The 26702-nt window shown below is 38.7% G+C and overlaps 1 protein-coding gene across 3 annotated transcripts in view; it reads left to right on the forward strand.

Moving 5' to 3' along the window:
- SETX (senataxin) overlaps window positions 1-26702 on the forward strand; it is an 83558-nt gene that overhangs the window by 33976 nt on the left and 22880 nt on the right. For all 3 annotated transcript variants that reach the window (XM_061199713.1, XM_061199715.1, XM_061199714.1), the window contains exons 11-15: window positions 7739-7838; window positions 19914-20087; window positions 22189-22421; window positions 23467-23634; window positions 24309-24459. In XM_061199713.1, the coding sequence (XP_061055696.1) occupies window positions 7739-7838; window positions 19914-20087; window positions 22189-22421; window positions 23467-23634; window positions 24309-24459 (826 nt within the window). The remainder of the gene's footprint in view (window positions 1-7738; window positions 7839-19913; window positions 20088-22188; window positions 22422-23466; window positions 23635-24308; window positions 24460-26702) is intronic.

The following is a 26702-nucleotide window of genomic DNA, read 5'->3' on the forward strand; positions in this document are numbered from 1 at the left end:
TCACTATGGAGTGGTCTTGTAGTTTTTAGGTCAGTATTTGTTATTATTTTGACTATATAAAAGGTGTCCGTGGCTAAGTCATGTGGTAGCTGTAACTACTTTTCGTTTCCGACTCTTTGGTTTCTCTGGATTTATTGTTTTATTTACTTAATTTTCTATGTACTTATTACTAAATTAGCTTCAGACTGTCTCTTGGATGTTTAGGTCTCTCAATATGATCAGGCACATCAGATAGTTGATAAATTTCATCTTCTTGGTTTAGGATGGTTAACCTGAAATGCTCACCATCCTCAACCTAGGGCTTGCATTTCCTTCTTTCCTGTGTTGGATCTCTGTCTCCTGTACCCAGGGTTGTCTGTTTTTGTCATCCCCTCATTTTAGTAAGGCACATCCTTCAAGCTTCCTGAGAAAAGAACATGTAGGAGATAAATTTTGAAACTTTGCATGTCTTAAAATTTCTTTCTATTTTGCCATCTCTGTCTGTCTTTGTTGTTGTCGTTCTACTTCCTTGGAGACTTTCTCAGCGTCCGAGTCTATTGAAAAATTTTTGAGCATATTTTTAGTTTCACGGAACTCTTGTTCTCTGATTATTCCTTTTTATAGATTCTGTGCTTTTTTCATGTACACGGTATTTTTTATTACCTGAAGTTAATTAATGATGAGTTTAAAGTTAGTTGAAAGTTTTCCTCTCTTTGCATCGTCCCTGTTTTCCTAGTTGCTTTTTTCCTATTCATTTTAGTGTCTGCAGACCTTTCATGTTAACTCCTTTCTTCACGTGTCTAATGATTTTTGGTGGTTTACTCACATTTAAGAACAGGATACTAAAAAGCAGATTGGAGCATTGTTCATAATAGCCAAAAGTTGAAAACAACCGAGATGTCCATCAGGAGATGAATGGATAAACAAAACATGGTATATGCATACAATGGAATATTAGTCTACTATTAAAAGGAATGACCCGTTATATGTACTTTTACCTGTTCTTTGATGAACCTTGAAAATATTGTGCTAAGTGAAAGAAGTCAGGTACAGAAGGCCACATATTGTGTAATTCCATTTATATGAATTTTCCAGAATAGGCAAATCCGTGGGGACAGAAAGTGGATTAGTAGTTGCCAGGGGATGGGTGGGGGGGGGGCGGGAATTAGGACTGACTGCTAATAGGTATAAGGCTTGTTTTGGGATGGTGGGAATGTTCTGGAATTAGATAATGGTGATGGTTGCACAAAATAGTGAATGTACTAAAAACACACTGTAGTGTGCACACTTCAAAGTGGTGAATTTTATATTGTGAAATATATCTCAACTTTTTAATGCTATAAGAAAAGAGGATGTATTTAAATAATGACAGGTCAAAAGAGATGCTTAGGAAAACATACTTTTACTAAACTGGTCCTTTATTATTTGCACTGTGGACGTCAAATGTGATCTGAAGGACACCATCACATGGTGAAATCCAAATTAGTTTCATTCTTTATATTAAGATTATATGCTTAGGTATAGTTATAATCTATATTTTGTTACATGTAAGATTTTAAAACAGATTAGAAGCTCTGAGTGAAAGGGATAGGCTTGTTGACTATTGGCATTTTATTGGGAAGCCTCATCCCCACCCTCATGTCACTCTTTTTAGTCTTTTTTTTTTTTTCCCCTCTTAGTGAGGTCAGATTTCCCCAAGAAGAATCTTCAGATCGATTGCCTGGAAGGCATAGGCCTGATGGGGAGCTGACTGTGGGGTGAGGGTGGGGGCAGAGGGAAGGGTCCAGGCATTCAGTATATAAACATTTGCTTAATTCCCTTTTTAAAAAAATTTATTTTATTTTATTTTTAAAATTTATTTATTTATTTATTTTTGGCTGCGTTGGGTCTTCGTTGCTGCACGCGGGCTTTTCTCTAGCTGTGGCAAGGGCTTCAGTATTTGTGGCTCGCGGGCTCTAGAGCGCAGGCTCAGTAGTTGTGGCGCACGGGCTTAGTTGCTCGGCGGCATGTGGGATCTTCCCGGACCAGGGATCGAACCCGTGTCCCCTGCATTGGCAGGCGGATTCCTAACCACTGCACCACCAGGGACGTCCCCCCCTCCCCCACCTTTTTTTTTTAAGTACAGTATCCCCTCTCTGTCTGCTGCCCCACAGCCAGAGACTGTCACACTTTATAGAGATGAAACCGCTATAGCTTTTTGCTAGGAACAGGGAGGGGCAGTCTCCCTTCAGCCCTCCTCCTTCTAGAGGTGTATGTCAGATGCTTCCTGCTTAGAGTTCAGCTTCTTGGACTTCCTGAGTTAGTTAACCATTCATCCATCTGCTTACCAGCTTCCCAGATTTTGATACTCTTGCCTCCTCCTCTGTTCTCTTCATCCTAATGAATTAATCCTGTTGTGAAAAATCCCTTGGGTGTTTTAGTGGGGTTTCAGGGGGAATGAAAGGAAATGCCTGTGTTCAATCTGTCATCTTTACCATGAAGTTTTATCTTGTTCTTTTTTTTTAACCATGTAGTGAAACAGCATTGTTTTAGCATTTCTAGTTTATATAGGCCAACATTTATTAATGGTATTATTAATATACCTTGATTACTTTTTTTTTTTCCCCCCACTGTACCGTGTGGCTTGTGGGATCTTAGTTCCCTGACCAGGGATTGAACCTGGGCCCTCAGCAGTGAAAGCGCTAACAACTGAACTGCCAGAGAATTCTCAGATACCTTGATTACTTTTAATTTTTATTCTTTCTGATAAGCCAGAGACTGTGGCATCAACCAAAGTCTTGGGCCAAGGCTTCTTACCCTCATTTGGCTGTAATTTGACTTCATAATATTGTTTGTTAATGGAATGCTGAAGTGTGTTTAGAGTCCTTTGACAAAAATGTGGTTGGTATCCTATTTAGGACATGAAATGCAGTGTTTGGTTATCCAGTTATTATGTCTTATTGCAGGTGGAATGCAATGACATTGCGTAGAATTATCCCTTGCCCCAAAGGGCAAACGAGCAAATTCAACTTTTACAAATATGAGTCTCTTGAATAAAAAAAAAAAAAAAAAAAAATCCCACAAGGACTCAGAGGCAAAAAATATACAAATCAATTTTCACAGCAAAGTAAAGGAGCTGTTACAGTGGAGGATTACTGGACTGAATGTCAATATTATGACATAATATGAGTGTTTCGTGTTTGGTAATTGCAATCATTGTTGCTTTTGTTGTGGTCATCCGTTTACAGTGCTTGGTGTCAGTTGATTTATCTCTTGTAAAAATAAAATACAGTCTGTGTGGGGAAAAAAGGAAATATGAGTCTTTTGTGTACTGATGTGACTGATAGAGGATATATTAGTTTTTAATCCTTACGTTTAACACACAAAAGTATTAGATAAATGTGCACTATTTTGACAGGGACCAATTTTTTTGGTCAGTTTTGGCAAATACTCTTTTTTCTTAAAGTTTCGGTTTGCTGGCTCTGTTTGCAGTCCCCTTCTGTTACCTGTGTGTGCATGCACGTATATGCAGAGTGTAATTGGCAGGCGCTTTTTAGGTTGTGTAGACAAGGAGCAGGCAGAAACGGGGCTCTTCTGGAGTACCAGCTGTGATTCTTAGTGCCCAAACCCCTTATAGGGAGATTGCACCGTTTTTTAGCTAATTTCCAATTATAATTTGTTCTGTGAAGGAAACAAAACAGGTTGATATGATGAGCGACATTGGGAGGCTGCTTTTGAGATCAGGCTGAGAGCCAGGAGAGGAGGGTTTTGTGCAGAGGAGGGGGGAGGGTCAAGACTATAATGCTTTGAGGTAGGCCTAACTGAGCATGTGTGAGCAAAGAGATTAGGCTGATGTGGCTGGAGTGAGGTAACTTAGAGGTAAAGGGAAATGAAGTAAGATTGGAGAAATCAGTCAAGAGCTGGATGGTATACAACCCTGTTAAGTGCAGGTTGGGGTTTTATTCTCAGTACAGTGAGAAGATGTTGGAGGATTTTTAGTTGGTTGGTGTTTAGGCTGGGGGAGTAGCAATATGTGGTAGTTTACTTTTTTTTTTTAAAAAAACATTCTTAGTTGCTCATTAGAGAATAACTGTAGAAAGGTAAGCATGGATGCACTAGACCTGTCGGGGGCTATTATAGTAGCCCAGGAGAAAGATGATGGTAGCTTGATCTAGGTGGTAGCTATGGAAATAAAGAGAAGTGAATTCATTGGGCGTAAATTTTGGAGATAGTACTCAGTACTTATCTCTTTTTTTTTTTTTTGTATAAATTTATTTTATTTATTTATTTTTGGCTGGGTTGGGTCTTGGTTGATGCGCACAGGCTTTCTCTAGTTGCAGCGAGCTAGAGAAACTCTGCATAGCATCCCCCATTATCAACATCCCCTACCAGTGTAGTACATTTGTACAACTGATGAACCTACATTGACACGTCATTACCACCCAGAGTCCATAGTTTTCATTAGGGTTCACTCTTGATTTGTACATTCTAAGGGTTTGGACAAACGTATAATGACATGTATCAGTCCTTTAATATCAGAGTACTTTCACTGCCCTAAAAATCCTCTGTGCTCTGCCTGTTCACCCCTCCCCAGTCTCACCCCTGGCAATCACTCATCCGTTTACTGTCTCTATAGTTTGCCTTTTCCAGCATGTCACGTAGTTGGAATCACACAGTATGTAGCCTTTCCAGATTGGCTTCTTTCACTTAGTAATGAGCATTTCAGGTTCTTCCATGTCTTTTCATGGCTTGATAGCTCATTTCTTTTTAGCACTAAATAATATTTCATTGTCTGGTTGTACCGTAGTTTGTTTATCCGTTCACCCACTGAAGGGCATCTTGGTTGCTTCCAAGTTTAGGCAGTTATGAATAAAGCTGCTATAAACATCCATGTGCAGGTTTTTAACGTAAATATAAGTTTTCAGTTCATTTGGATAAATATTGAGAGCACTATTGCTGGATCCTACAGTAAGAATATGTTTAGTTTCATAAGAATATGTTTAGTTTCATAAGAAACCACCGAACAGTCTTCCAAAGTGGTGGTACCATTTTGGGAATTCCCTGGCGGTCCAGTGGTTAGGACTCTGCACTTCCACTGCAGGGGGCACAGGTTCGATCCCTGGTCAGGGAACTAAGATCCCACAAGCCATGTGGCTCGGCAAAAAAAAAAAAGTGATGGTGCCATTTTACATTCCCACCAGCAATAAATGAGATTTCCTACTGCTCCACATCCCCGTCAGCATTTGGTGCTGTCAGTGCTCCAGATTTTGGCCATTCTAATAGGTGTGTAATAGTATCTCATTGTTTTAATTTGCGTTCCTTTGATGACATAAGATATGGAGCATTTTTTCATATACTAATTTACAGTCTGTATATCTACTTTGGTGAGGTGTCTGTCTAGGTCTTTTGCACATCTTTTTCATCAGGTTGTCTGTTTTCTTACTGTTGAGTTTTTTTTTTCTTTTTTTAATAAATTTTATTTATTTTTGGCTGCATTGGGTCTTCATTGCTGTGTGCAGGCTTCCTCTAGTTGCAGCGAACAGGGGCTACTCTTCATTGCGGTGCACGGGCTTCTCATTGCGGTGGCTTCTCTTGTTGCGGAGCACGGGCTCTAGGCACGCGGGCTTCAGTAGTTGTGGCACGCGGGCTCAGTAGTTGTGGCTCACGGGCTTAGTTGCTCCGTGGCATGTGGGATCTTCCTGGACCAGTGATCGAACCTGTGTCCCCTGCGTTGGCAGGCGGATTCTTAACCACTGCGCCGCCAGGGAAGCCCTTCTCCTTCACTTTTAAAGGATAATTTTGCAGGATTCAGAATTCTAGGTTGGTAGGTTTTTTTCTCTCAACAGTCTAAATATTTCACTACTCTCTCCTTGCATGGTTTCTGAGGAGAAGTTAGATGTAATTCTTACCTTTCCTCCTCTATAGATAAGGTGTTTTTTCCCACAGGCTTCTTTCATGATTTTTTTCTTTATCTTTGATATTTCATATTCCTGAAGTTTGAATATGATATGCCTAGGTGTAGTTTCTGACATTTTTTCTGCTGGGTCTCAGAGCTTCCTGGATCTGTGGTTTGGTGTCTGATGTTAATTTTGGAAAACTCTGAGTCATTATTGCCTCAAATACTGCTTCTTTTCCTCTCTCTCTTCTTCTCGTATCCCCATTATGTGTATGCTGCATCTTTTGTCATTGTCTCACAGTCCTGGATATTCTGGGGTGTGTTTTTTTCCCCCATTTTTTTTTTTCTCCTTGCTTTTCAGCTTTGGTAGCTTCTATTGCTATAGCCTCAAGCTCAGAGATTGTTTCCTCAGCAATGTCCGGTGTACTAATGAGCCCATCAGAGGCATCCTTCATTTCTGTTACGGTGTTTTTGATCTCTAGCATTACCTTTTGATTCTTTCTACTTTACATCTCATTCATTACATTATCCATCTATTATTTCATGGTCTCCTTTCTTCCATTAAACTCTTAGTATATTAACTATAGTTTAAAAAAAAAAATTCTTGGTCTGATAATTCCAGTATTCCTGCCATATCTGACAGGTTTTAGTGCTGCTTTAGTCTGTTCAAACTGTGTTTTTTGCCTTTGAGTAGGCCTTGTAATTTTTTGTTGCAAGGTGGACGTAATCTACTAAATAAAAGGAACAGCAGTAAATAGGCCTTTAGTGATATAGAAATGAGGTATGGGAGAAGGGAGATCATTCCATGGTCCTATGATAAGGTGTCACTCTTTTAGTGAGCCTTTGCCTCTGGACTAAGAACTTTACACCACATGCTTCTTAGTTTCCCCCCACCTCCTTGGGTGAGACAGGATGGTTAGAATGGGCTGGAGCTGGTTTTCTTCCCTCAAGTAGGTTAGGCTCTGATAAAATCCCAGCAAGTTTGACTCTGGTAAAATAGCTTCTCATAGATCAGGCCTTGTTAAGAAGGTCAAGAATGCTCTGGTGTATTTCAGAATGGTTCCTTTTCCCCAGTCCCCACCAACCCCCCACCCCCGCTGGAAGCACACAGGGAATTTTCTCCAGTGTTCACTGTGAGGGCCTGTTAGAGCTCCTAGAGGTAAAACTCACCAAAGTGTGGGGTCCCTCTTATGACTGGGTCCCCCTAGAGTTTTTAAGGTAGTTGTTCATGCTGAGCCTCCAACAGTTTGTCACATCCAGTTCAGGTTTTCTTCCTGGCATGGAGGTTTCTACTTAAGAGTGTTCTGCTCTGGTAAGTTGTGATTGTCTGTATCCACCTTTTTGTCTCTTTTTACTTGTTAGGATGGAGTGGCAACTTCTAAGTTCCTTACATGCCAAGCTGGAAACCAGACGTCCCAAATTAATTTTTTTTTTTTTTTTTAATTATTAGCACCTTTAATTATTATTTATTTATTTATTTGGCTGTGTTGGGTCTTCGTTTCTGTGCGAGGGCTTCCTCTAGCTGCGGCAAGCGGGGGCCACTCTTCATCGCGGTGCGCGGGCTTCTCACTATCGCGGCCTCTCTTGTTGCGGAGCACAGGCTCCAGACGCGCAGGCTCAGTAGTTGTGGCTCACGGGCCTAGTTGCTCCGCGGCATGTGGGATCTTCCCAGACCAGGGCTCGAACCCGTGTCCCCTGCATTGGCGGGCAGATTCTCAACCACTGCGCCACCAGGGAAGCCCCCAAATTAATTTTTAATGTTTGTGTCACACGGGAATTCTAGGTTCTGGATTTTATGGTTGCTTACTTTGGAAAATTTTGCTGTTTAACATTGGCTTTTCAGATGTTTTTGCTTTCTTAATTTGATTTTTTTGCTTTACGTAGGTGGCACAGGAATGGATCAGCTCTCCAAACAAAGAGAAATTCCATCAGTTGCATTTACGAAAATTTCCTGCTGATTATAAAAAATACTGGGAGTTTGTGGGTAAGTTCTTTCTTATGTAACTTGGGCTATATCATATAATAATTGGAGATTGCTATTTGAGGGAACATAATAATTGTTTGAATTTTCTGGGATATAGGTTTCCTAAGGTGAATTTGTAACCTCTTACTAAGAATATGTTTAAAGTCTTTAATTAATGAGGATAATTACTGGCACAGTTATAAGTATAAAATTCATGGTTTTAACCATTGTGCAATCAGAATACCACAGGCCAAAGTGTCCCTAGATGCTGGGCAAGGGAGAGAGAAGGTGAGTGAGGGAGTTTGACGGGCGGGGGCAGAGGGGGTGTTGACATGATCGTGCGTACAGATTCTGAGTAAATCTCTCTGCCGTCTCTGCTTTCATTTCATGAGTGGTCTGGAGCACGTGTCACAGTTATGTCTTAGTTATAAATAAACCAAGCATTTAGAATCCTTTAAGATAAAAAGTATAAATTCTCCGTCTGCCTCCTTCCCCCTTGCAATCCATCCTACTCCATAGATTCACTTAAGGAAAAAAGCATGTACATATATTTGGGGGGAAAGGTATTATATGTTCACTGTAGAATATTCAGATAATATTAGCCAATAGTAAAATAAACATCACTCACAATTCCCATCATTCAGAGATAATCCTATGAACATAGTAGTGTATATCTTACTGCTAGACTTCCTACTCATCTGAGTGAAGTGGGGGTGGGAGGGGGTGGGGGGGTGGGTAGGGTTATTTTACCTAAGTGACTTTTTTTCATGTATTTATTCAGCAAATATTTACTGACTTTATACTACCTGATAGTGTATGATTCTAGATGCTAGGTGTGTAGCTGTGATGAAAACATAAAATTCCACCTTCATGAAGCTTACATTTGACTTATTTTCATTTAATCTATTATAAATGTCTTTTCAGAGATAAATAATAATAGCATGTTCAGTGTTTGTAGTTATTCCATCGTAAGCATATTCCATAGTTCTATTTAACCAGTAATTTCTAGTTAGACATGTACATTATTTATGGTTTTTTACTGTTACACTGAGTAAATCCCTTTGCTAGATCAAACAGTGTGTGCATTTTTAGACTTTTGATTCATATTGCCTCTGTCTACCAAAAAGAATACCATTTTCACTTCTAACATAAGAATGTAAGAATGTATCTCTTCTCATTTGCTAGTTTAAACTTTTCCCCCAGTTTTATATGGAAAATGTATCTCATTTGAGGTTGTAGTTTTTGTCCTCAAATCTTTATTGGTCTTTTGTATTCTTGGGAGGGCAGTTAGTTGTCTGTTCATGCCTTTTGTCGTTTTTTTTTTTCTATTAGGGAGGTTGTTTTCTTATTTGTGTGCATTGTTGTAATTTTTTTTCAATTTCATTATTTGCTGTTCAGTTTCACATGCAGTTTTTGAGGCAGACAGTTTTTATCTTCACATGTTCAAAAATACCGTATTTATTTCTTTACCGTTCAGTTGGTTTTAGAAATCAGATAAATACTTGCATATTTTCTTGTAGTAGTTTTATATTTCTTTTTAATATTTAAATCACTGATTTATCTGCCATTTCTCTTGATGGTATGATAGAATCACATAGCATTTACTCTTGGGTCTGACTTCTTTCATGTAACATGCCTTCATAATTCATCAATTTTGTGTGCATCTTTGGTATTTTTTTCATTGCTGTGGTGGTATTTCAATGTGTGACTATGTTGCAATTTTACTGTTGATGGACATTTTTATTATTATTATTTTAAAGAAGTTTTTTTGGCAATGCCATGCGGCTTGTGGGATCTTAGTTCCCCGACCAGGGATTGAACCCGGGCCACAGCAGTGAAAGCGCCGAGTCCTAACCACTGGATCGCCAGGGAACTCCCGTTAATGGACATTTTTTTCAGCAGTTTAGGCCTGTGTGTCAGGGCTCCCCAAGCCCATCCCCACATTCAGTGATTCGCTAGGAGGACTCACAGGAATTATATTCATGCTCATGGCTGTGACTTACTATGGCAAAAGGATACAAAGCAAAATTAGCAAAGGGAAAAAGCAAACCAGGAGCAAGTTTCCAAGAGTCCTTTCCCAGCGAAGTCACACAGGACGCACTTAATTTTCCCAATAGTGAGGTGTGACAACCCATGTGACATATTATCTACCAGGGAAGCTTAGAGACTCAGTGCCTAAAACACCCTCTGCCTAGCCCAAATTCATGACTTTCACAAGTAAAGTGGGTGTTTGACATAAGCCGTAGAGAAAAAATTTGGCAAACAGGTAAGGTACAGTGAGCCATTCTCATCAGCAAATGATGAGAGCTGTCCGGAAATCCAAGTTCCCAGATTCCAAGGGGGGCCAACCTTGTAAGCAGGCCTTTCTAAAGATAGCAGCCTCAGGCCTGCTTCTACACACAGCATTTTATGAATAATGCTGCTATGATCATTCATGTGTCTCTTCGTGTTATGCGAGGGCGTTTTTGTAGAGTCTGTCTCCTGAAGTGGGTCTCAGAGTCTCAGGGTATTATGCGAGAGCTTAACGTGAGTAGATAACGCCAAGCCAGTCATGCAAAATGACACGCCCCCACCAGCGTATGGAAGTCACGTTGCTCCGTGTCTGTGCCAACACATTTGTGTTGATTGTGCTGTTCATTTTAGCCGTTGCAGTGTGTGTGTATTGATGGCCATTTGTGGTTTTATTTTGTAATATCCTGGCTATCAGTGAGATTGAGCACCTTCTCATATATTTAGTAGATGCTTAAGTAACCTCTTTGGGGAAGCACGTATTAAAGACTCTTGTTCATTTTCTGTTAGTTGTCTTCTTCTTACTGATTTGTAGTGAGTTCTTGATATAATCTGGATATAAACCATTATCCCACTTTGGCTTGCATTATGACTCTCTTAGTGATGTCTTTAAAATTCTTATTTTATTCTGGTTTAGAATTTATTTTTTAACATAACAAATGCATCTATGTATTTTTTATGGTTAATGGTCTGTGCCTCATTTAAGAAACCTTTCCCTGCTGCAGGTCATAAATATATTATCTTAACGTCTAGAACAGGTGTCAGCAAACCACAGCTTGCAGATCTACCCTGTATCCTGTTTTTATACTGCCCAAGAGTAAGGTTTTTACATTTTTTTTAAGGTTTTGAAAAAAAGATGATGAATATGCAACAGACACCATATGTGGCCTGCAAAGAAAAATCTGGCTCTTTACAGAAAGTTTGCCAATCCCTTTTCTAGAGGCTTCACTGTTTTGCCAACCTGGAATGGGTTTTGTACACGAGTAAAATGTAGGGGCCATGTCTCATTTTTTTCCCTAATGGAGATGTAATTACCCCAGTAGTGTTTATTGAAAAGATTATCCTTTCTCCATGGTCTGCAGTGCCATATTTGTCATAAATCTAGTGTCCATTTAATGCACTGACCTTTTTCTGGACTCCTTTCTTCTTTATTGGATCATTTGCCTACCTCTTTGCCCATATCACGTTGCTTAATTTTACTTAATTAAGCTTTATTATAAACTTTTAATGAGCAAGTCCGCTTACCTTGTTTTGCCTTAAGAGTACGTTGGCTATTCTTGTCCCTTTGCATTACTGTGTAAGTTTTAGAGAAAAAAAAAAAATGTGGAAATTTGTTAAGAATTGACATCTTTCTAATACTGATTTGAATAAGATACATATCTTCAGTTATTTAGGTTTACTTTCAGTAATGTTTTACAGTTTTCTAGGGAGAGATTTTGCAGATCATCATTGATTAGATTTTTTTCTTTTGGTGTCATTTGTAATTAATTTAAGTGACTATCTCTAAAAGATATGGACCTAAAAATTCATAGTAAAACATTATTTTGTTGCTAAAGTATTAACCATGATTTCTTAATATTAGATAGCTAGACAGTGTTCAAGTTTTCAGTTTCCTCATAAAGAACAATTTATTTCAGCCTGTTTGAATTAAGATCCAGATTAGGTCCACTCATTGACATTGTTAATATGTCTTCTTCAGTTATAATTGTCTCCTTCATGGATTCCCCCCCCCTTTGTAATTTATTTGTTGAAGAAATTGTGTTGTTGACCCTGTAGAATTACTGTCTGTGTCTCACTGATAGCATCCCCCTGGTGGTGTTTAGTATGTTTTTCAGTCCTGTGTATTTCTTGTAAATTGATAGTTGGATCTAGAGGCTTGATCAGATTCATTTGACCTAATATTTTTGGCAAAACTATTTCATAGCTGGGGTTGGTGTGTTCCTTTATCAGGAGGTGCTTGATCTCTGATTTCTCTTTTTGTAATATTTATAACCGTTGATCCTTTTTTTTTTTTTTTTACATTTTAAAGTAATAACTAGAATTATGACTTATAACATTATACCAGAACATATAAGATTTTTAGAAATTTCATGTAATGTCTGAAACATTTATATTAACATATTTCCATACAAATAACCCAATGAAAGTTTAGTATTAGTTGTTTTGTTTGTTTGTTTGTTTTTATACTGCAGGTTCTTGTTAGTCATCAATTTTATACACATCAGTGTATACATGTCAATCCCAATCGCCCAATTCAGCACACCACCATCTCCACCCCACCGCAGTTTTCCCCCCTTGGTGTCCATATGTCTGTTCTCTACTTCTGTGTCTCAGCTTCTGCCTTGCAAACCGGCTCATCTGTACCGTTTTTCTAGGTTCCACATACATGCGTTAATATATGATATTTGTTTTTCTCTTTCTGACTTACTTCACTCTGTATGACGGTCTCTAGATCTATCCACGTCTCAGCAAATGACTCAGTTTCGTTCCTTTTTATGGCTGAGTAATATTCCATTGTATATATGTACCACAACTTCTTTAACCATTCGTCTGTCGATGGGCATTTAGGTTGCTTCCATGACTTGGCTATTGTAAATAGTGCTGCAATGAACATTGAGGTGCATGTGTCTTTTTGAATTATGGTTTTCTCTGGGTATACGCCCAGTAGTGGGATTGTTGGATCATATGGTAAATCTATTTTTAGTTTTTTAAGGAACCTCCATACTGTTCTCCATAGTGGCTGTATCAATTTACATTCCCACCAACAGTGCAAGAGGGTTCCCTTTTCTCCACACCCTCTCCAGCATTTGTTGTTTGTAGATTTTCTGTTGATGCCCATTCTAACTGGTGTGAGGTGATACCTCATTGTACTTTTGATTTGCATTTCTCTAATAATTAGTGATGTTGAGCATCTTTTCATGTGCTTCTTGGCCATCTGTATGTCTTCTTTGGAGAAATGTCTATTTAGATCTTCTGCCCATTTTTGGATTGGGTTGTTTGTTTCTTTAATATTGAGCTGAATGAGCTGTTTATATATTTTGGAGATTAATCCTTTGTCCGTTGATTCATTTGCAAATATTTTCTCCCATTCTGAGGGTTGTCTTTTCGTCTTGTTTATGGTTTCCTTTGCTGTGCAAAAGCTTTGAAGTTTCATTAGGTCCCATTTGTTTATTTTTGTTTTTATTTCCATTACTCTAGGAGGTAGATCAAAAAAGATCTTGCTGTGATTGATGTCAAAGAGTGTTTTCCTATGTTTTCCACTAAGAGTTTTATAGTGTCTGGTCTTACATTTAGGTCTCGAATCCATTTTGAGTTTATTTTTGTGTATGGTGTTAGGGAGTGTTCTAATTTCATTCTTTTACATGTAGCTGTCCAGTTTTCCCAGCACCACTTATTGAAGAGACTGTCTTTTCTCCATTGTATATCTTTGCCTCCTTTGTCATAGATTAGTTGACCATAGGTGCGTGGGTTTATCTCTGGGCTTTCTATCCTGTTCCACTGATCTATGTTTCTGTTTTTGTGCCAGTACCATATTGTCTTGATTATTGTAGCTTTGTAGTATAGTCTGAAGTCAGGGCGTCTGATTCCTCCAGCTCCGTTTTTTTCCCTCAAGACTGCTTTGGCTATTCGGGGTCTTTTGTGTCTCCATACAAATTTTAAGATGATTTGTTCTAGTTCTGTAAAAAATGCCATTGGTAATTTGATAGGGATTGCATTGAATCTGTAGATTGCTTTGGGTGGTATAGTCATTTTCACAATATTGATTCTTCCAGTCCAAGAACATGGTATATCTCTCCACCTGTTGGTATCATCTTTAATTTCTTTCATCAGTCTCTTATAGTTTTCTGCATACAGGTCTTTTGTCTCCCTAGGTAGGTTTATTCCTAGATACTTTATTCTTTTTGTTGCAATGGTAAATGGGAGTGTTTCCATAATTTCTCTTTCAGATTTTTCATCATTGGTGTATAGGAATGCAAGAGATTTCTGTGCATTAATTTTGTATCCTGCAACTTTACCAAATTCATTGATTAGCTCTAGTAGTTTTCTGGTGGCATTTTTAGGATTCTCTATGTATAGTATCATGTCATCAGCAAAGTGACAGTTTTACTTCTTCTTTTCCAATTTGTATTCCTTTTATTTCTTTTTCTTCTCTGATTGCCGTGGCTAGGACTTCCAAAACTATGTTGAATAATAGTGGTGAGAGTGGACATCCTTGTCGTGCTCCTGATCTTAGAGGAAATGCTTTCAGTTTTTCACCATTGAGAATGATGTTTGCTGTGGGTTTGTCGTATATGGCCTTTATTATGTTGAGGAAAGTTCCCTCTGTGCCCACTTTCTGGAGAGTTTTTATTATAAATGGGTGTTGAATTTTGTCAAAAGCTTTTTCTGCATCTATTGAGATGATCATATGGTTTTTATTCTTCAATTTGTTAATATGGTGCATCACATTGATTGATTTGCGTATATTGAAGAATCCTTGCATCCCTGGGATAAATCCCACTTGATCATGGTGTATGATCCTTTTAATGTGTTGTTGGATTCTGTTTGCCAGTATCTTGTTGAGGATTTTTGCATCTATATTCATCAGTGATATTGGTCTGTAATTTTCTTTTTTTGTAGTATCTTTGTCTGGTTTTGGTTATCAGGGTGATGGTGGCCTCATAGAATGAGTTTGGGAGTGTTCCTTCCTCTGCAATTTTTTGGAAGAGTTTGAGAAGGATGGGTGTTAGCTCTTCTCTAAATGTTTGATAGAATTCACCTGTGAAGCCATCTGGTCCTGGACTTTTGTTTGTTGGAAGATTTTTAATCACAGTTTCAATTTCATTCCTTGTGATTGGTCTGTTCATATTTTCTGTTTCTTCCTGGTTCAGTCTTGGAAGGTTATACCTTTCTAAGAATTTGTCCATTTCTTCCAGGTTGTCCATTTTATTGGCATAGAGTTGCTTGTAGTAGTCTCTTAGGATGTTTTGTATTTCTGTGGTGTCTGTTGTAACTTCTCCTTTTTCATTTCTAATTTTATTGATTTGAGTCCTCTCTCTCTTTTTCTTGATGAGTCTGGCTAATGGCTTATCAATTTTGTTTATCTTCTCAAAGAACCAGCTTTTAGTTTTATTGATCTTTGCTATTGTTTTCTTTGTTTCTGTTTCATTTATTTCCACTCTGATCTTTATGATTTCTTTCCTTCTGCTAACTTTGGGTTTTGTTTGTTCTTCTTTCTCTAGTTCCTTTAGGTGTAAGGTTAGATTGTTTACTTGAGATTTCTCTTGTTTCTTTAGGTAGGCTTGTATAGCTACAAACTTCCCTCTTAGAACTGCTTTTGCTGCATCCCATAGGTTTTGGATCGTTGTGTGTTCATTGTCATTTGTCTCTAGGTATTTTTTGATTTCCTCTTTGATTTCTTCAGTGATCTCTTGGTTATTTAGTAACGTATTGTTTAGCCTCCATGTGTTTGTGTTTTTTACGTTTTTTTTCCCTGTAATTGATTTCTAATCTCATAGCGTTGTGGTCAGAAAAGATGCTTGATATGATTTCGATTTTCTTAAATTTACTGAGGCTTGATTTGTGACCCAAGATGTGATCTATCCTGGAGAATGTTCCGTGCGCACTTGAGAAGAAAGTGTAATCTGCTGTTTTTGGATGGAATGTCCTATAAATATCAATTAAATCTATCTGGTCTATTGTGTCATTTAAAGCTTCTGTTTCCTTATTTATTTTCATTTTGGATGATCTGTCCATTGGTGTAAGTGAGGTGTTAAAGTCCCCCACTGTTATTGTTACTGTCCATTTCCTCTTTTATAGCTGTTAGCAGTTGCCTTATGTATTGAAGTGCTCCTATGTTGGGTGCATATATATTTATAATTGTTATATCTTCTTCTTGGATTGATCCCTTGATCATTATGTAGTGTCCTTCCTTGTCTCTTGTAACATTCTTTATTTTAAAGTCTATTTTATCTGATATGAGTATAGCTACTCCAGCTTTCTTTTGATTTCCATTTGCATGGAATATCTTTTTCCATCCCCTCATTTTCAGTCTGTATGTGTCCCTAGGTCTGAAGTGGGTCTCTCGTAGACAGCATATATATGGGTCTTGTCTTTGTATCCATTCAGCAAACCTGTGTCTTTTGGTTGGAGCATTTAATCCATTCACGTTCAAGGTAATTATCGATATGTATGTTCCTATGACCATTTTCTTAATTGTTTTGGGTTTGTTTTTGTAGGTCCTTTTCTTCTCTTGTGTTTCCCACTTAGAGAAGTTCCTTTAGCATTTGTTGTAGAGCTGGTTTGGTGGTGCTGAATTCTCTTAGCTTTTGCTTGTCTGTAAAGCTTTTGATTTCTCCATCAAATCTGAATGAGCTCCTTGCCGGGTAGAGTAATCTTGGTTGTAGGTTCTTCCCTTTCATCCCTTTAAATATATCATGCCACTCCCTTCTGGCTTGTAGAGTTTCTGCTGAGAAATCAGCTGTTAACCTTATGGGAGTTCCCTTGTATGCTATTTGTCGTTTTTCCCTTGCTGCTTTCAATAATTTTTCTTTGTCTTTAATTTTTGCCAATTTGATTACTATGTGTCTCGGCGTGTTTCTCCTTGCGTTTCTCCTGTATGGGACTCACTGCGCTTCCTGGACTTGGGTGGCTATTTCCTTTCCCATGTTAGGGAAGTTTTCGATTATAATCTCTTCAAATATTTTCTCTGGTCCTTTCTCTCTCTCTTCTCCTTCTGGGACCCCTATAATGCGAATGTTGTTGCATTTAATGTTGTCCCAGAGGTCTCTTAGGCTGTCTTCATTTCTTTTCATTCTTTTTTCTTTAGTCTGTTCCGCAGCAGTGAATTCCACCATTCTGTCTTCCAGGTCACTTATCCGTTCTTCTGCCTCAGTTATTCTGCTATTGATTCCTTCTAGTGTAGTTTTCATTTCAGTTATTGTATTGTTCATCTCTGTTTGTTTGTTCTTTAATTCTTCTAGGTCTTTGTTAAACATTTCTTGCATCTTCTCAATCTTTGCCTCCATTCTTTTTCCAAGGTCCTGGATCATCTTCACTATCATTATTCTGAATTCTTTTTCTGGAAGATTGCCTATCTCCACTTTATTTAGTTGTTTTTCTGGGGTTTTATCTTGTTCCTTCATCTGGTATGTAGCCCTCTGCCTTTTCATCTTGTCTATCTTTCTGTGAATGTGGTTTTTGTTCCACAGGCTGCAGGATTATAGTTTTTCTTGCTTCTGCTGTCTGCCCTCTGGTGGTTGAGACTATCTAAGAGGCTTGATGGGAGGCTCTGGTGGTGGGTAGAGCTGACTGTTGCTCTATAACCGTTGATCCTTAATGCCTAGATTAATTATTTTACTAAAGGATACAAAATGGTGATATTTTTATTTGATCATTTCTTCATTTATTAGCTATTGTAGTTCTATAAAGAGAAAGTGCTCCATATTATTTGATTACTCAGTAGTATACTTTATAAAGAAGGGTAGAATAAGTATTGATACTTGACTCCTGACCAGTTTTCAAAATAATGACTTAATTCTCTGCAAGTGCTGGGTTGACCAATGAACTTTAAAAAAAATTTTTTTCGTTATAAACACATGGACTTAAATACACTTCTGTTTCAAGTCTTTGTAATTGGCTTCTTCAAGTTGGCTCCTAAGCCCGTTAGACAGAACCCTACTAGTCTTTGAGAGCTTTCTTTGCTACCTGATATAATCGATACCATCTATATTTTTTATCCTGTATGTGAGCTTGTGATTTTCTAAGTAGCCTTAGTATCTTTGGGTAGAAAAAGTTATTTCAAGATCAGTATTGGCATGTTATATGCTGTTAACAAGTAATACATGTAAACATAAGGATACAGAAAGGTTGGAAGAGAAAGATTGGAGAAAGCTACTCATGCAAACCCAACTAAAAGAAACTTGTTTTGCTCTGTTAATACCAGACTAAATAGACTTTACGGCAGAAAAGCATTATTTGAGATTAAAAGAGAGTATTTCACAATGATAGCAAGTTCAGTTAACAGAAGATAGGACCATTTTGAATACCTAATAAAATATATAAAGAAAAAACTGATAGAACTAGAGTATACTCTTTACATATATGTGAGACCTTTGAACCATTCATTTTTTTCTTTTCTTTTAGTTTGGAAATTATACCTCAATTTTTACCTCTTTTGCCATTTAGTAGTTCAGGTGAAAACTTACAGCGTGCAAGATTGATTTAAAAGTTTACAGTTTTAATCGATACTTTAAGTGTCTCCATAGATAAGGCAAAATCTTAAAAACTTTAACCCTGTTTATCTGTTCCACTTTGTATATTATTATTGTTATGTATTTTAACTCTATATTTTAAACTGTGTAAGACATACAGTTGGTCCTCTGTATTTGCGGGATTTGCATCGTCGGATTCAACCGTGGATTGAAAATATTCAGGGAAAAATATTCCAGAAAAACATATTTGCTATGCACCAGCACCTATTTACATACCACTTATGTTGAATTTACAACTATGTACATAGCGTTTGCATTGTATTAGGTATTATAAGTAATCTAGAGATGATTTAAAGTGTACTGGAGGATGTGCGTGGGTTATATGCAAATACTACGCCATTTTACATAAGGGACTTGAGCATCTGAGGATTTTGGTGTCTGCGGGGGTCCTGGAACCAATTCAAGGACTATACGACTGTACTCTGTGTAGTGCCTTGTGCAGCCCTTTTTTGTTTGTTTGTTTGTTGAGTCTACTAGTTCATGTATTCTCACCTGGTGCTTTGCTTATCTCTAATATGTTGGTCATTGTCTTTGGAAAGTTATTTAAAAAATAATCAGAGGCCTAGGATGATAGGATGTCTTCTTCCAGAGAGGATTTTTCTTTGCTTCTGCCAGGATTCTGGGAGTACTAGCAATGTGGGATCATCTTAATCTGGTTTAAAGGATTGAGCTTTCCTGAAGTACTCGGGTGAATTGAAGCTGCCTTCATTCTTGGGTGTAGTCCTTCATGGTCCCAACCTGAAGCTTGAGGGCTACCAGGATGCCTACTCTATCTGTGCAGGCCCTGGAGTCCAGTTTTGGTCTCTTTTTTTGTACAGGGCTATCCCAGGTACTGCTCAAATTCCTGGCTGCCACTCCCTGAAGAGTTCAGATGTTTCTAGGGAAAATACTGGGCTGACCCCTGTGGATTTCCACATTGTTCTGGATCTCAACAGAATAATTCTTCATTGTTGTATTTGCTCTCTGATGCCTTCAAATAGACATTTCTTACATGATGCATTTTAAAAATTCTTTTTTGACTTAGTAGTTCAGTCTACTTAATCCTAGTACTTCGTGCTTTGGTTCAGTATGTTGTTGCTGGATTTGGCAGTTGGTACTGAACTTTTTAACTTTAGAGCTTGCTCTGTTTTCCCAGCCCCATTTATTTTACTACTGTCCTTTTCACCTTGTTTGAAATGCCACTAGTAGGCTCAAAATTCTTATGTGTACATGGATCTGTTTCCAGATTTTCTCTTGGGATTTTGAAAGTAGGGCACAAAAGTGAAAATTTCTTTATTAAAAACTAAGATAAACTTCAAGGAAAAGAAATTTATTAGCTACTTTTGTTTTTATGACTTCATCTATTTTGGCTTTGTAGCAGTTTTTAAGAAGACTTTTATAATACTGTGTGATCAATATTTGACAATGCTGACTAGCTTAGACTATCATTTTGAAGTATGTACAAAGTCCACTAGTGCTGTATACTTGCTTGAACTTAGTACAAGGGTTTAATATCCTTTAATCTCATGTAAAACAATTCTGTTAGAATAAATGCTGACTTCTTATTGTTTTATAGTTTATCTTGAGGAATGTGAACTAGCTAAACAGCTTCATCCAAAGGAAAATGATTTGGTGTTTTTGGTTCCTGAAAGACTAAATGGAGAGAAGAAGGATATAGAGAGACATCGCATGCAAGATCCCCATGAATATTATTGTGGTTATGTTCATAAATTCCGCCGCACTTCAGTCAGTAAGTACCTAATGAGACATTGAAGAGAAATCTGTCAGCAGCTCATCGTTTAATTTCCCTCTAAATTAGGCTTTACTAGCCATGTATTTGCTATACATTTACCAGCTCTATATTTGCTGTACATTTACCAGATGTATATTTGCTCTATGTTTACCAGACTGTATTTGCTAGGTTGATTACTTACCATTCAGAGTCCTCTTTTAGTTTTTCTAGACTCAGCTGGAAAAGGCCCAGCATTTATTGCTTTAGACTTAGGATTTAAAAGCTTTCTTTTGTAATGTCTTCTCCTTCTAGTAAATTCCTTCATCTGTCAGTGTGTTTGTTATAAAACAGACAATTTGCAAACCATCTGTTTGTTAAATCACATTCCAGCCTTGGTTTTGTGGCTAATTATTGATGAGCAGACCAAACACATAACTGATTGTAAGGCAACTGGAGGGGTTTACTGTTTCATCACTCACATCCATTGTGTTGTAGGGACTTCTCTCCCTAAGGTAGCGTAACAAAAATAATGTTAGCTTGAATTTAAGGACTACTGACTATGTGCCAGCCAGTGTGCCCTGTCCTTACTGTGCACATTTATCATCTTTTCCCAGAGCCCTGCAAAGCAGAATGGTTTGTTCCCTGCTCATTGGGAAGTCAGAGCTCAGGGATGTTAAGTAACTTATCCAAAGACATCCTTAGTATTAAACCCTAGGTCCAGAATTGAAAACTAATTTTCTTTGACTATGAAGTCCACACGCTTGATATATGCCAAGCTGCCTTTTTGACATTGCTGCTCTCTTAGTCTCTGTTATGTGAAGAGAATATGTGATCATTATTCCTTCACCTTTTTGCATCATATCTTAAAAATAGCAACAAAGCTCTTAGAGTTCAACATTGTGCCGCATCATAACTGGTGTGCCATGTTTACTATTGTGTGATCAGAGCTCAGTTCTTTGTGCAAGATGCGTTTAGCAACAGGGATATATAGCTTCATCTGTGCTTTCAACTCTTACAAGTGGTTACATTTGCCGAAGTTCTGTTTGTAAGATTTAGAAACGGTTTCTGTCTCCTTCCCTGAACTCCTCAGGCATCCAACTATCTGACATCTCCATTTGGAGATTATTAGACATTTCAAACCTACTCCAAAAAGAAACACTTGATTTAGTGCCTGACATCTGCTGTTGCTTCGGTTTTTCCCATCTCAGCATGTGGGACCTCCATCCCGTTCTTCCAGTTGCTCAGCCCAAAACCTCAGAGCCATCCTTGAGTCCTGCTTTCCCTCACACGCTCCATCTAATGCATTAGGAAATCCTATTGGATCTTCCTTTGCCATATATCCTACATCCAAGCGCCACCTCTCCTGCTACCTCCTGGCCCACACGACCATTCACTTTTACCTAGATTTTAGCCTCTTAAGTTGTCTTTCTGTGCTTTTTCCATTGCAGTTTATTCTTCATTCGCAATAAGTGATTCTTTTAATGTGTGAGTTAGTGCATGTCACTTACCTGCACGGAGCTGTCCTGTGCTCTTGACCTGACTCAGAGTCATGTTCAGAGTGATTAACTGCAGAGCCCTATGAAGTGTAGCCGCATTTACTGTCTTGGTCTTCTAGCTCGCTTCTCCCTGCTTTTCCTTCTAGCCATTCTGGCCTTCTCCCTGTTCTGAAGATAATCCAGGCACCTCGCTGCCTCATTGTCTTTGCAGTTGCTGATTGCCTGTAACCCACTTTCCCCGGTTACGGGCATGGCTCACTCACTTAATGTCATGTCTCTGCTCAAATATCATCTTATCAGGAAGACTTCCCCTGACTCTCCTGTCTACAGTAACACTCCCTCACAACCCTCATCACTTCCTCATCCCCCTTCTCGGCTTTCTTCCTAGCACTTCCCATCACCTGACATGTTTATTTGCGTATCTGCCCCCTTCTTCTAAAAAATAAGCCTCCGGAGGACAGGAGCGTTGCCTGGTTCTTAGGAGGCGTTCAGTAGACACTTAGAAAAGCATTTAAATGGTGCATAAAAACATGTTACAAAACGCCTTGTTCTGAGTAACCTTTTTACCTGGACACTGTTATTCACTGGTAACTGAAATTGCTTTTTCTCCTTCTTGATAATAGTGCGTAATGGGAAATCTGAGTGTTCCCTTTCCATCCAGACTCAACATAATTTACCAGTCAATTTAAATGAATTCGTGAAATGTCTTGTAATCAGCTCTCTGGTGACTACACAAAGGAAGTTGAAAGCCATGTCTTTGCTGAGTGGTCGGAACCAACTGGCCAGAGCCGTTCTGAATCCAAACCCCATGGACTTCTGTACAAAAGATTTACTAACTACAGCATCTGAGAGAATTGTGAGTGATAGTCATTTGATAACAGGGAAAGTCAGAACATTTCATGTCAAGATGTTAAAGCATCATGTTATTTTTATCTGTCACACATTCCCTTTTGTCTACAACAAAGACATAGTCACCATGTGTGCCCAGTGACATTTTTAGTGCTTAGTTTTCTTTAATATTGCAAAGTAGTTCTTTGTGTTACCTCAGGAAAAAAGGTAGAGTGCAAAAAGGAATTGAAAATATGCTTGAAGAGCAACATTAAAATGTGAGGTGAACATCCTACTTAACTGTTTGTTAGGTGATTACATGCAGGAGTAAGAGTAGGTTTAATGGAATGAATTTTGCATTTGAATGATCAGTGGAGCATTGACTGGTATTGTTGCCAGTGTGACGATGAAGTTGTGATTTTGTGGGAACACATATTTCTCATTGTTGTAAGAGTTGTGTGTAAGTTCCAGGAAATTAACACAGAGACAGGCGGAAGGAAAGGAATGTTATTTGAACCCCTGTCTTGTGTTAGGGCTTTCATATGCATTTTCTCAGTCAGTTCTCACCCTCTAAGGAATCCCAGATTTAATGATTGCAAAGGCTGAAGCCCAGAGAGGTTAGGAGTTTAGAGACCTAGCTTTTGAGTGAAACTGAGGTGTAGACTCAGATCTGACCCAAAATCCATGCTTTTTCGACTGTATCACTTGTGTTAGGAAAGGAAGTCTTGGAATGTTTTTACTGTCTAAAGAGAGAATTGACTAAAATGGGAAGAACCACAGAATAAAAAGAAGAAAAGTGCAAAACAGTTTATTGTGATCATCTTTATATAAGAATCACAAATAAAAATATAGTTGTTGTAGATGGACTGAGGCCTGTAGACACTCATCAGTAGCTCTTTCCAGTAGTGAAAGTGGTTCTTAGATTAAGGGTCATTTTGGGGTCTTGCCTGATCATCACCAAAGCTTCTGTCTGACAAAGGTCAGCAGCAATTCAAACAGATGTTTTCCACTCTCTTGCTCTCCTGTGCCATCACAGGAAGAACCACTCGTTCTCACTAATGTCTTTTGTATAGATTGCCTACCTAAAAGATTTCAATGAAGACCAAAAGAAAGCGATAGAAACTGCATATGCCATGGTGAAACACTCCCCAGCAGTTGCCAAGATCTGTCTGATTCATGGACCACCCGGGACGGGAAAATCAAAAACCATTGTGGGCCTCCTGTACCGCCTACTGACAGAGGTAGAGTGTGCATGAGGGCATCTGTGCCCTTAATTGAGTATGTTGTTTTACTTTACTCTAACTAACGTGTAAATAAGTACTAAAGTGCGTTTTTTCCCTTCACTTTTGTGTATCTTTTTGATACTGTGTGGAACTATATCAGATAAAGCGGTAGCAGAGGTAGAGAAGGTTATAAGAAATAAAGGGAACAGAAAATGTTATCTTGTGTGAAACTAATGCTAAGGGCTAGAATGGTGGTCTTCAGGCTTTATTATAGGTCACAGCTAATTCCAGGAGACTATCTTGAATGTATTCCTGGGCTACATTTTGAATTGAATATTGAATAAAATAAGTGGATAGTAAGGTAAGGCTCAGAGAAGTTACTATAAAATTTTATGCCAGAGCAATTTTTTTTTTTGGGCACGCCATGCGGCCTGCGGGATCTTAGTTCCCCGACCAGGGATGGAACCTGGGCCCTTGGCAGTGAGAGCGCCGAGTCCTAACCACTCGTTTGCCAGGGAATTCCCTGCCAGAGTAATTTTTTAACATCAATATAAGATGTAGGTGCTTTTACTTACTTTTAGTTAAAAGGGGAACTTTCAAATATATGTGGCAGTAGAGAAGAACTATAACACTGCATAATAGAGCTCATCAGTATTTTTTGTTTGTTTGTTTGGTGCAAATTGTCGAACCAGAGGAGGGGGCATTCAGATGAGAACTCCAATGCCAAAATCAAACAAAACCGTGTCCTTGTGTGTGCACCTTCCAATGCAGCTGTTGATGAACTTATGAAAAAAATTATCCTTGAATTCAAAGAGAAGTGTAAAGACAAGAAGAATCCTTTGGGTATGATACTTACGTGGGCTTTTAATTTGTTTTTGTTTTCAGTGTTTAGTGTGGGTAACTTTGAACGACAAAGAGCAAGCCAGTTCTGGTAATTTTTTCTACTTGAGGCTGTGGCCCATGTGTACTTACTGGTTCGTTTAGTGAATATTTTGGAGCATTTATTCTGTGCCAGGCCCTGTGCTATGTACTGAGGTTTCAACCGTGAAACCCTCAAAGAGACAGGAAGTGGATGGATCAGTGGGCAATTACACTGTAAAGGTAGAAGCTCTACAATAGGAGTAAAATGTGGGTAGTTTGAAACACCTTAGAGCAGCCCTTGATTCAGTTGTGTAAGGGTTAGGGAAGACTTTTAGAGGAAATGATATCTAAGATGAAACTTGGAAGAACAATGAGGAAGTGAAGTGGGGAGAGGACTCTCGTGGAACTTAACTGTAAAGAAAAAGGACCAAAAGCCAGAGAACCTTGGATGGTTCAGTATAGCTAGAATATAATGAGCTCCACCAAGGCAAGGGCTTTTAAAAATGTGTTCACTGTAGTAACCCCAGTGCCTGGAATAGTGCCTGGCACTCAGTTGGGACTTAGTAGATGTTTAGTGACGCAAAAGTTGGAGCAGTCATCACTTACGGTTACCGAGTGCTCACTGTGTGTCAGTCCTCTCAGAGTAATCCTCTGAGCCACGCAATAACTAACCTGACTATCTACATTTTATAGGCGGAGAAGCTGAAGAGTTGAGATGTAAAGTATACCACAGGGATAAGTCTTTTCAGTACAGTTGACAGATTGAAGAGCATTGCCACCGAGGATTCGGGATGCTTGAGCGAATGTGTAAAGTCATTTCTGTGCACTTAACCTTAACACCTACTCTCACACCAGCCATCCTGAGTGGCGTGGTTATGGCTCTGGGTCAGGCTGCTCTTCTAAGCACATGTATCTTGTCTTCCCTAACCAAATTTTATTTTCCTTGAGGTTACCTGGCAGTGACTTAAATCAGTTAAGATTAAATTGGGCTGCAAATAATAGACACTCCAAATACAGTGGCTTAACTATGATAGACGTTTATTTCCTTCTTACTCAGAAGCCCAGAGATGGGCAGTTGAGGGATGATACTGGCGTGATGACTCTGCTTCCGAGTCTTCAGAGACCTAGAGTCTTTCTACCTTGTTGCTCCACTACGTGTGACCCCCCCACTCCTTAGTGCACCTCATGGTCAGAAATGGCTGCTCCAGCACCAATAGTCACATCTAGCAAGTGCAAGGAAAAGGGGACGGATGTACTAGCCGTGCTTTAAGGAAAGTTCTGAGACGCTGCCAGTAGCACCTCTGCTTATTTCCTTTTGGCCGGAACTTAGTCCCGTAGCCACACCAGCTGCAAGAGCAGCTGGGATGTGTCGTCTTTATTCGGAGGGATCACACACGTTTTTCCTTTTATTGCATATGTATTAGCTACATGTAGAATTCATTTGCTTTTAAAACTTAAAATGCATTGTCAACTGCAACTTTTCTACTCACCATTATGTTTGCGAGAACTATGACTTTATGTATCGCTGTATATGGATACGGTCATTCATGTTAACTGCTATAGGGTATTTCATCGTATGAGTGCACAGTTTATTCGTTATCCATTGATAGAAATGTAAGTTCTTTTCCATTTTTTTTTTGTTATTTCAAACTTTATTCCTATACTTGTGCCTGTTTCTCCAGTGCAGGATGAAAACGTTTACTGCAGTGACTGAGTTGTATCGTGTTGTACTGTACAGCAGCTGAAGGGAGCGCACTGGAGTACTGTGTCCTTACTCACGTCTCCTGAGTATTCGTACAGCCTGCTAGGGCAGTGCTTTCACACTGTGGCTTGTGACCAGTTAGTGGATTGTGAAATCAGTTTAGGGAGATCAGAACCAGCATACTTAAACAAGATAAGATAGAACAGAAGAGAACAGAAAAGATTAGAGTGTAGGTAGTGAGGGGTAAGTATTGTTTTGTGAAACCTGTTTTATTGGTGAGGTATGAGTGTACTGGCTTTCAATGTGAAGTGTACCTCATACTATAGATCACGGTCAAAAGAGTTAATAAAAACACTGGTCTAGTGTATATATACCTAGAAATGAAAATGCTGGGTTGAAGGATTTGTGCAGCTTCTAGATAGTGCCCGGTTCTGCTCCAAAGTGGTTGTATCAAATTATACAACCGAGAACAGTTCCCGTGCGGTTTTCACTTTCCTTTCCCTGAGGGGAGGGTAATAAGCAC

This window comes from Eubalaena glacialis, chromosome 9 (assembly GCF_028564815.1).
Source record: "Eubalaena glacialis isolate mEubGla1 chromosome 9, mEubGla1.1.hap2.+ XY, whole genome shotgun sequence".
In the NCBI taxonomy this organism is placed as follows: Eukaryota; Metazoa; Chordata; class Mammalia; order Artiodactyla; family Balaenidae; genus Eubalaena; species Eubalaena glacialis.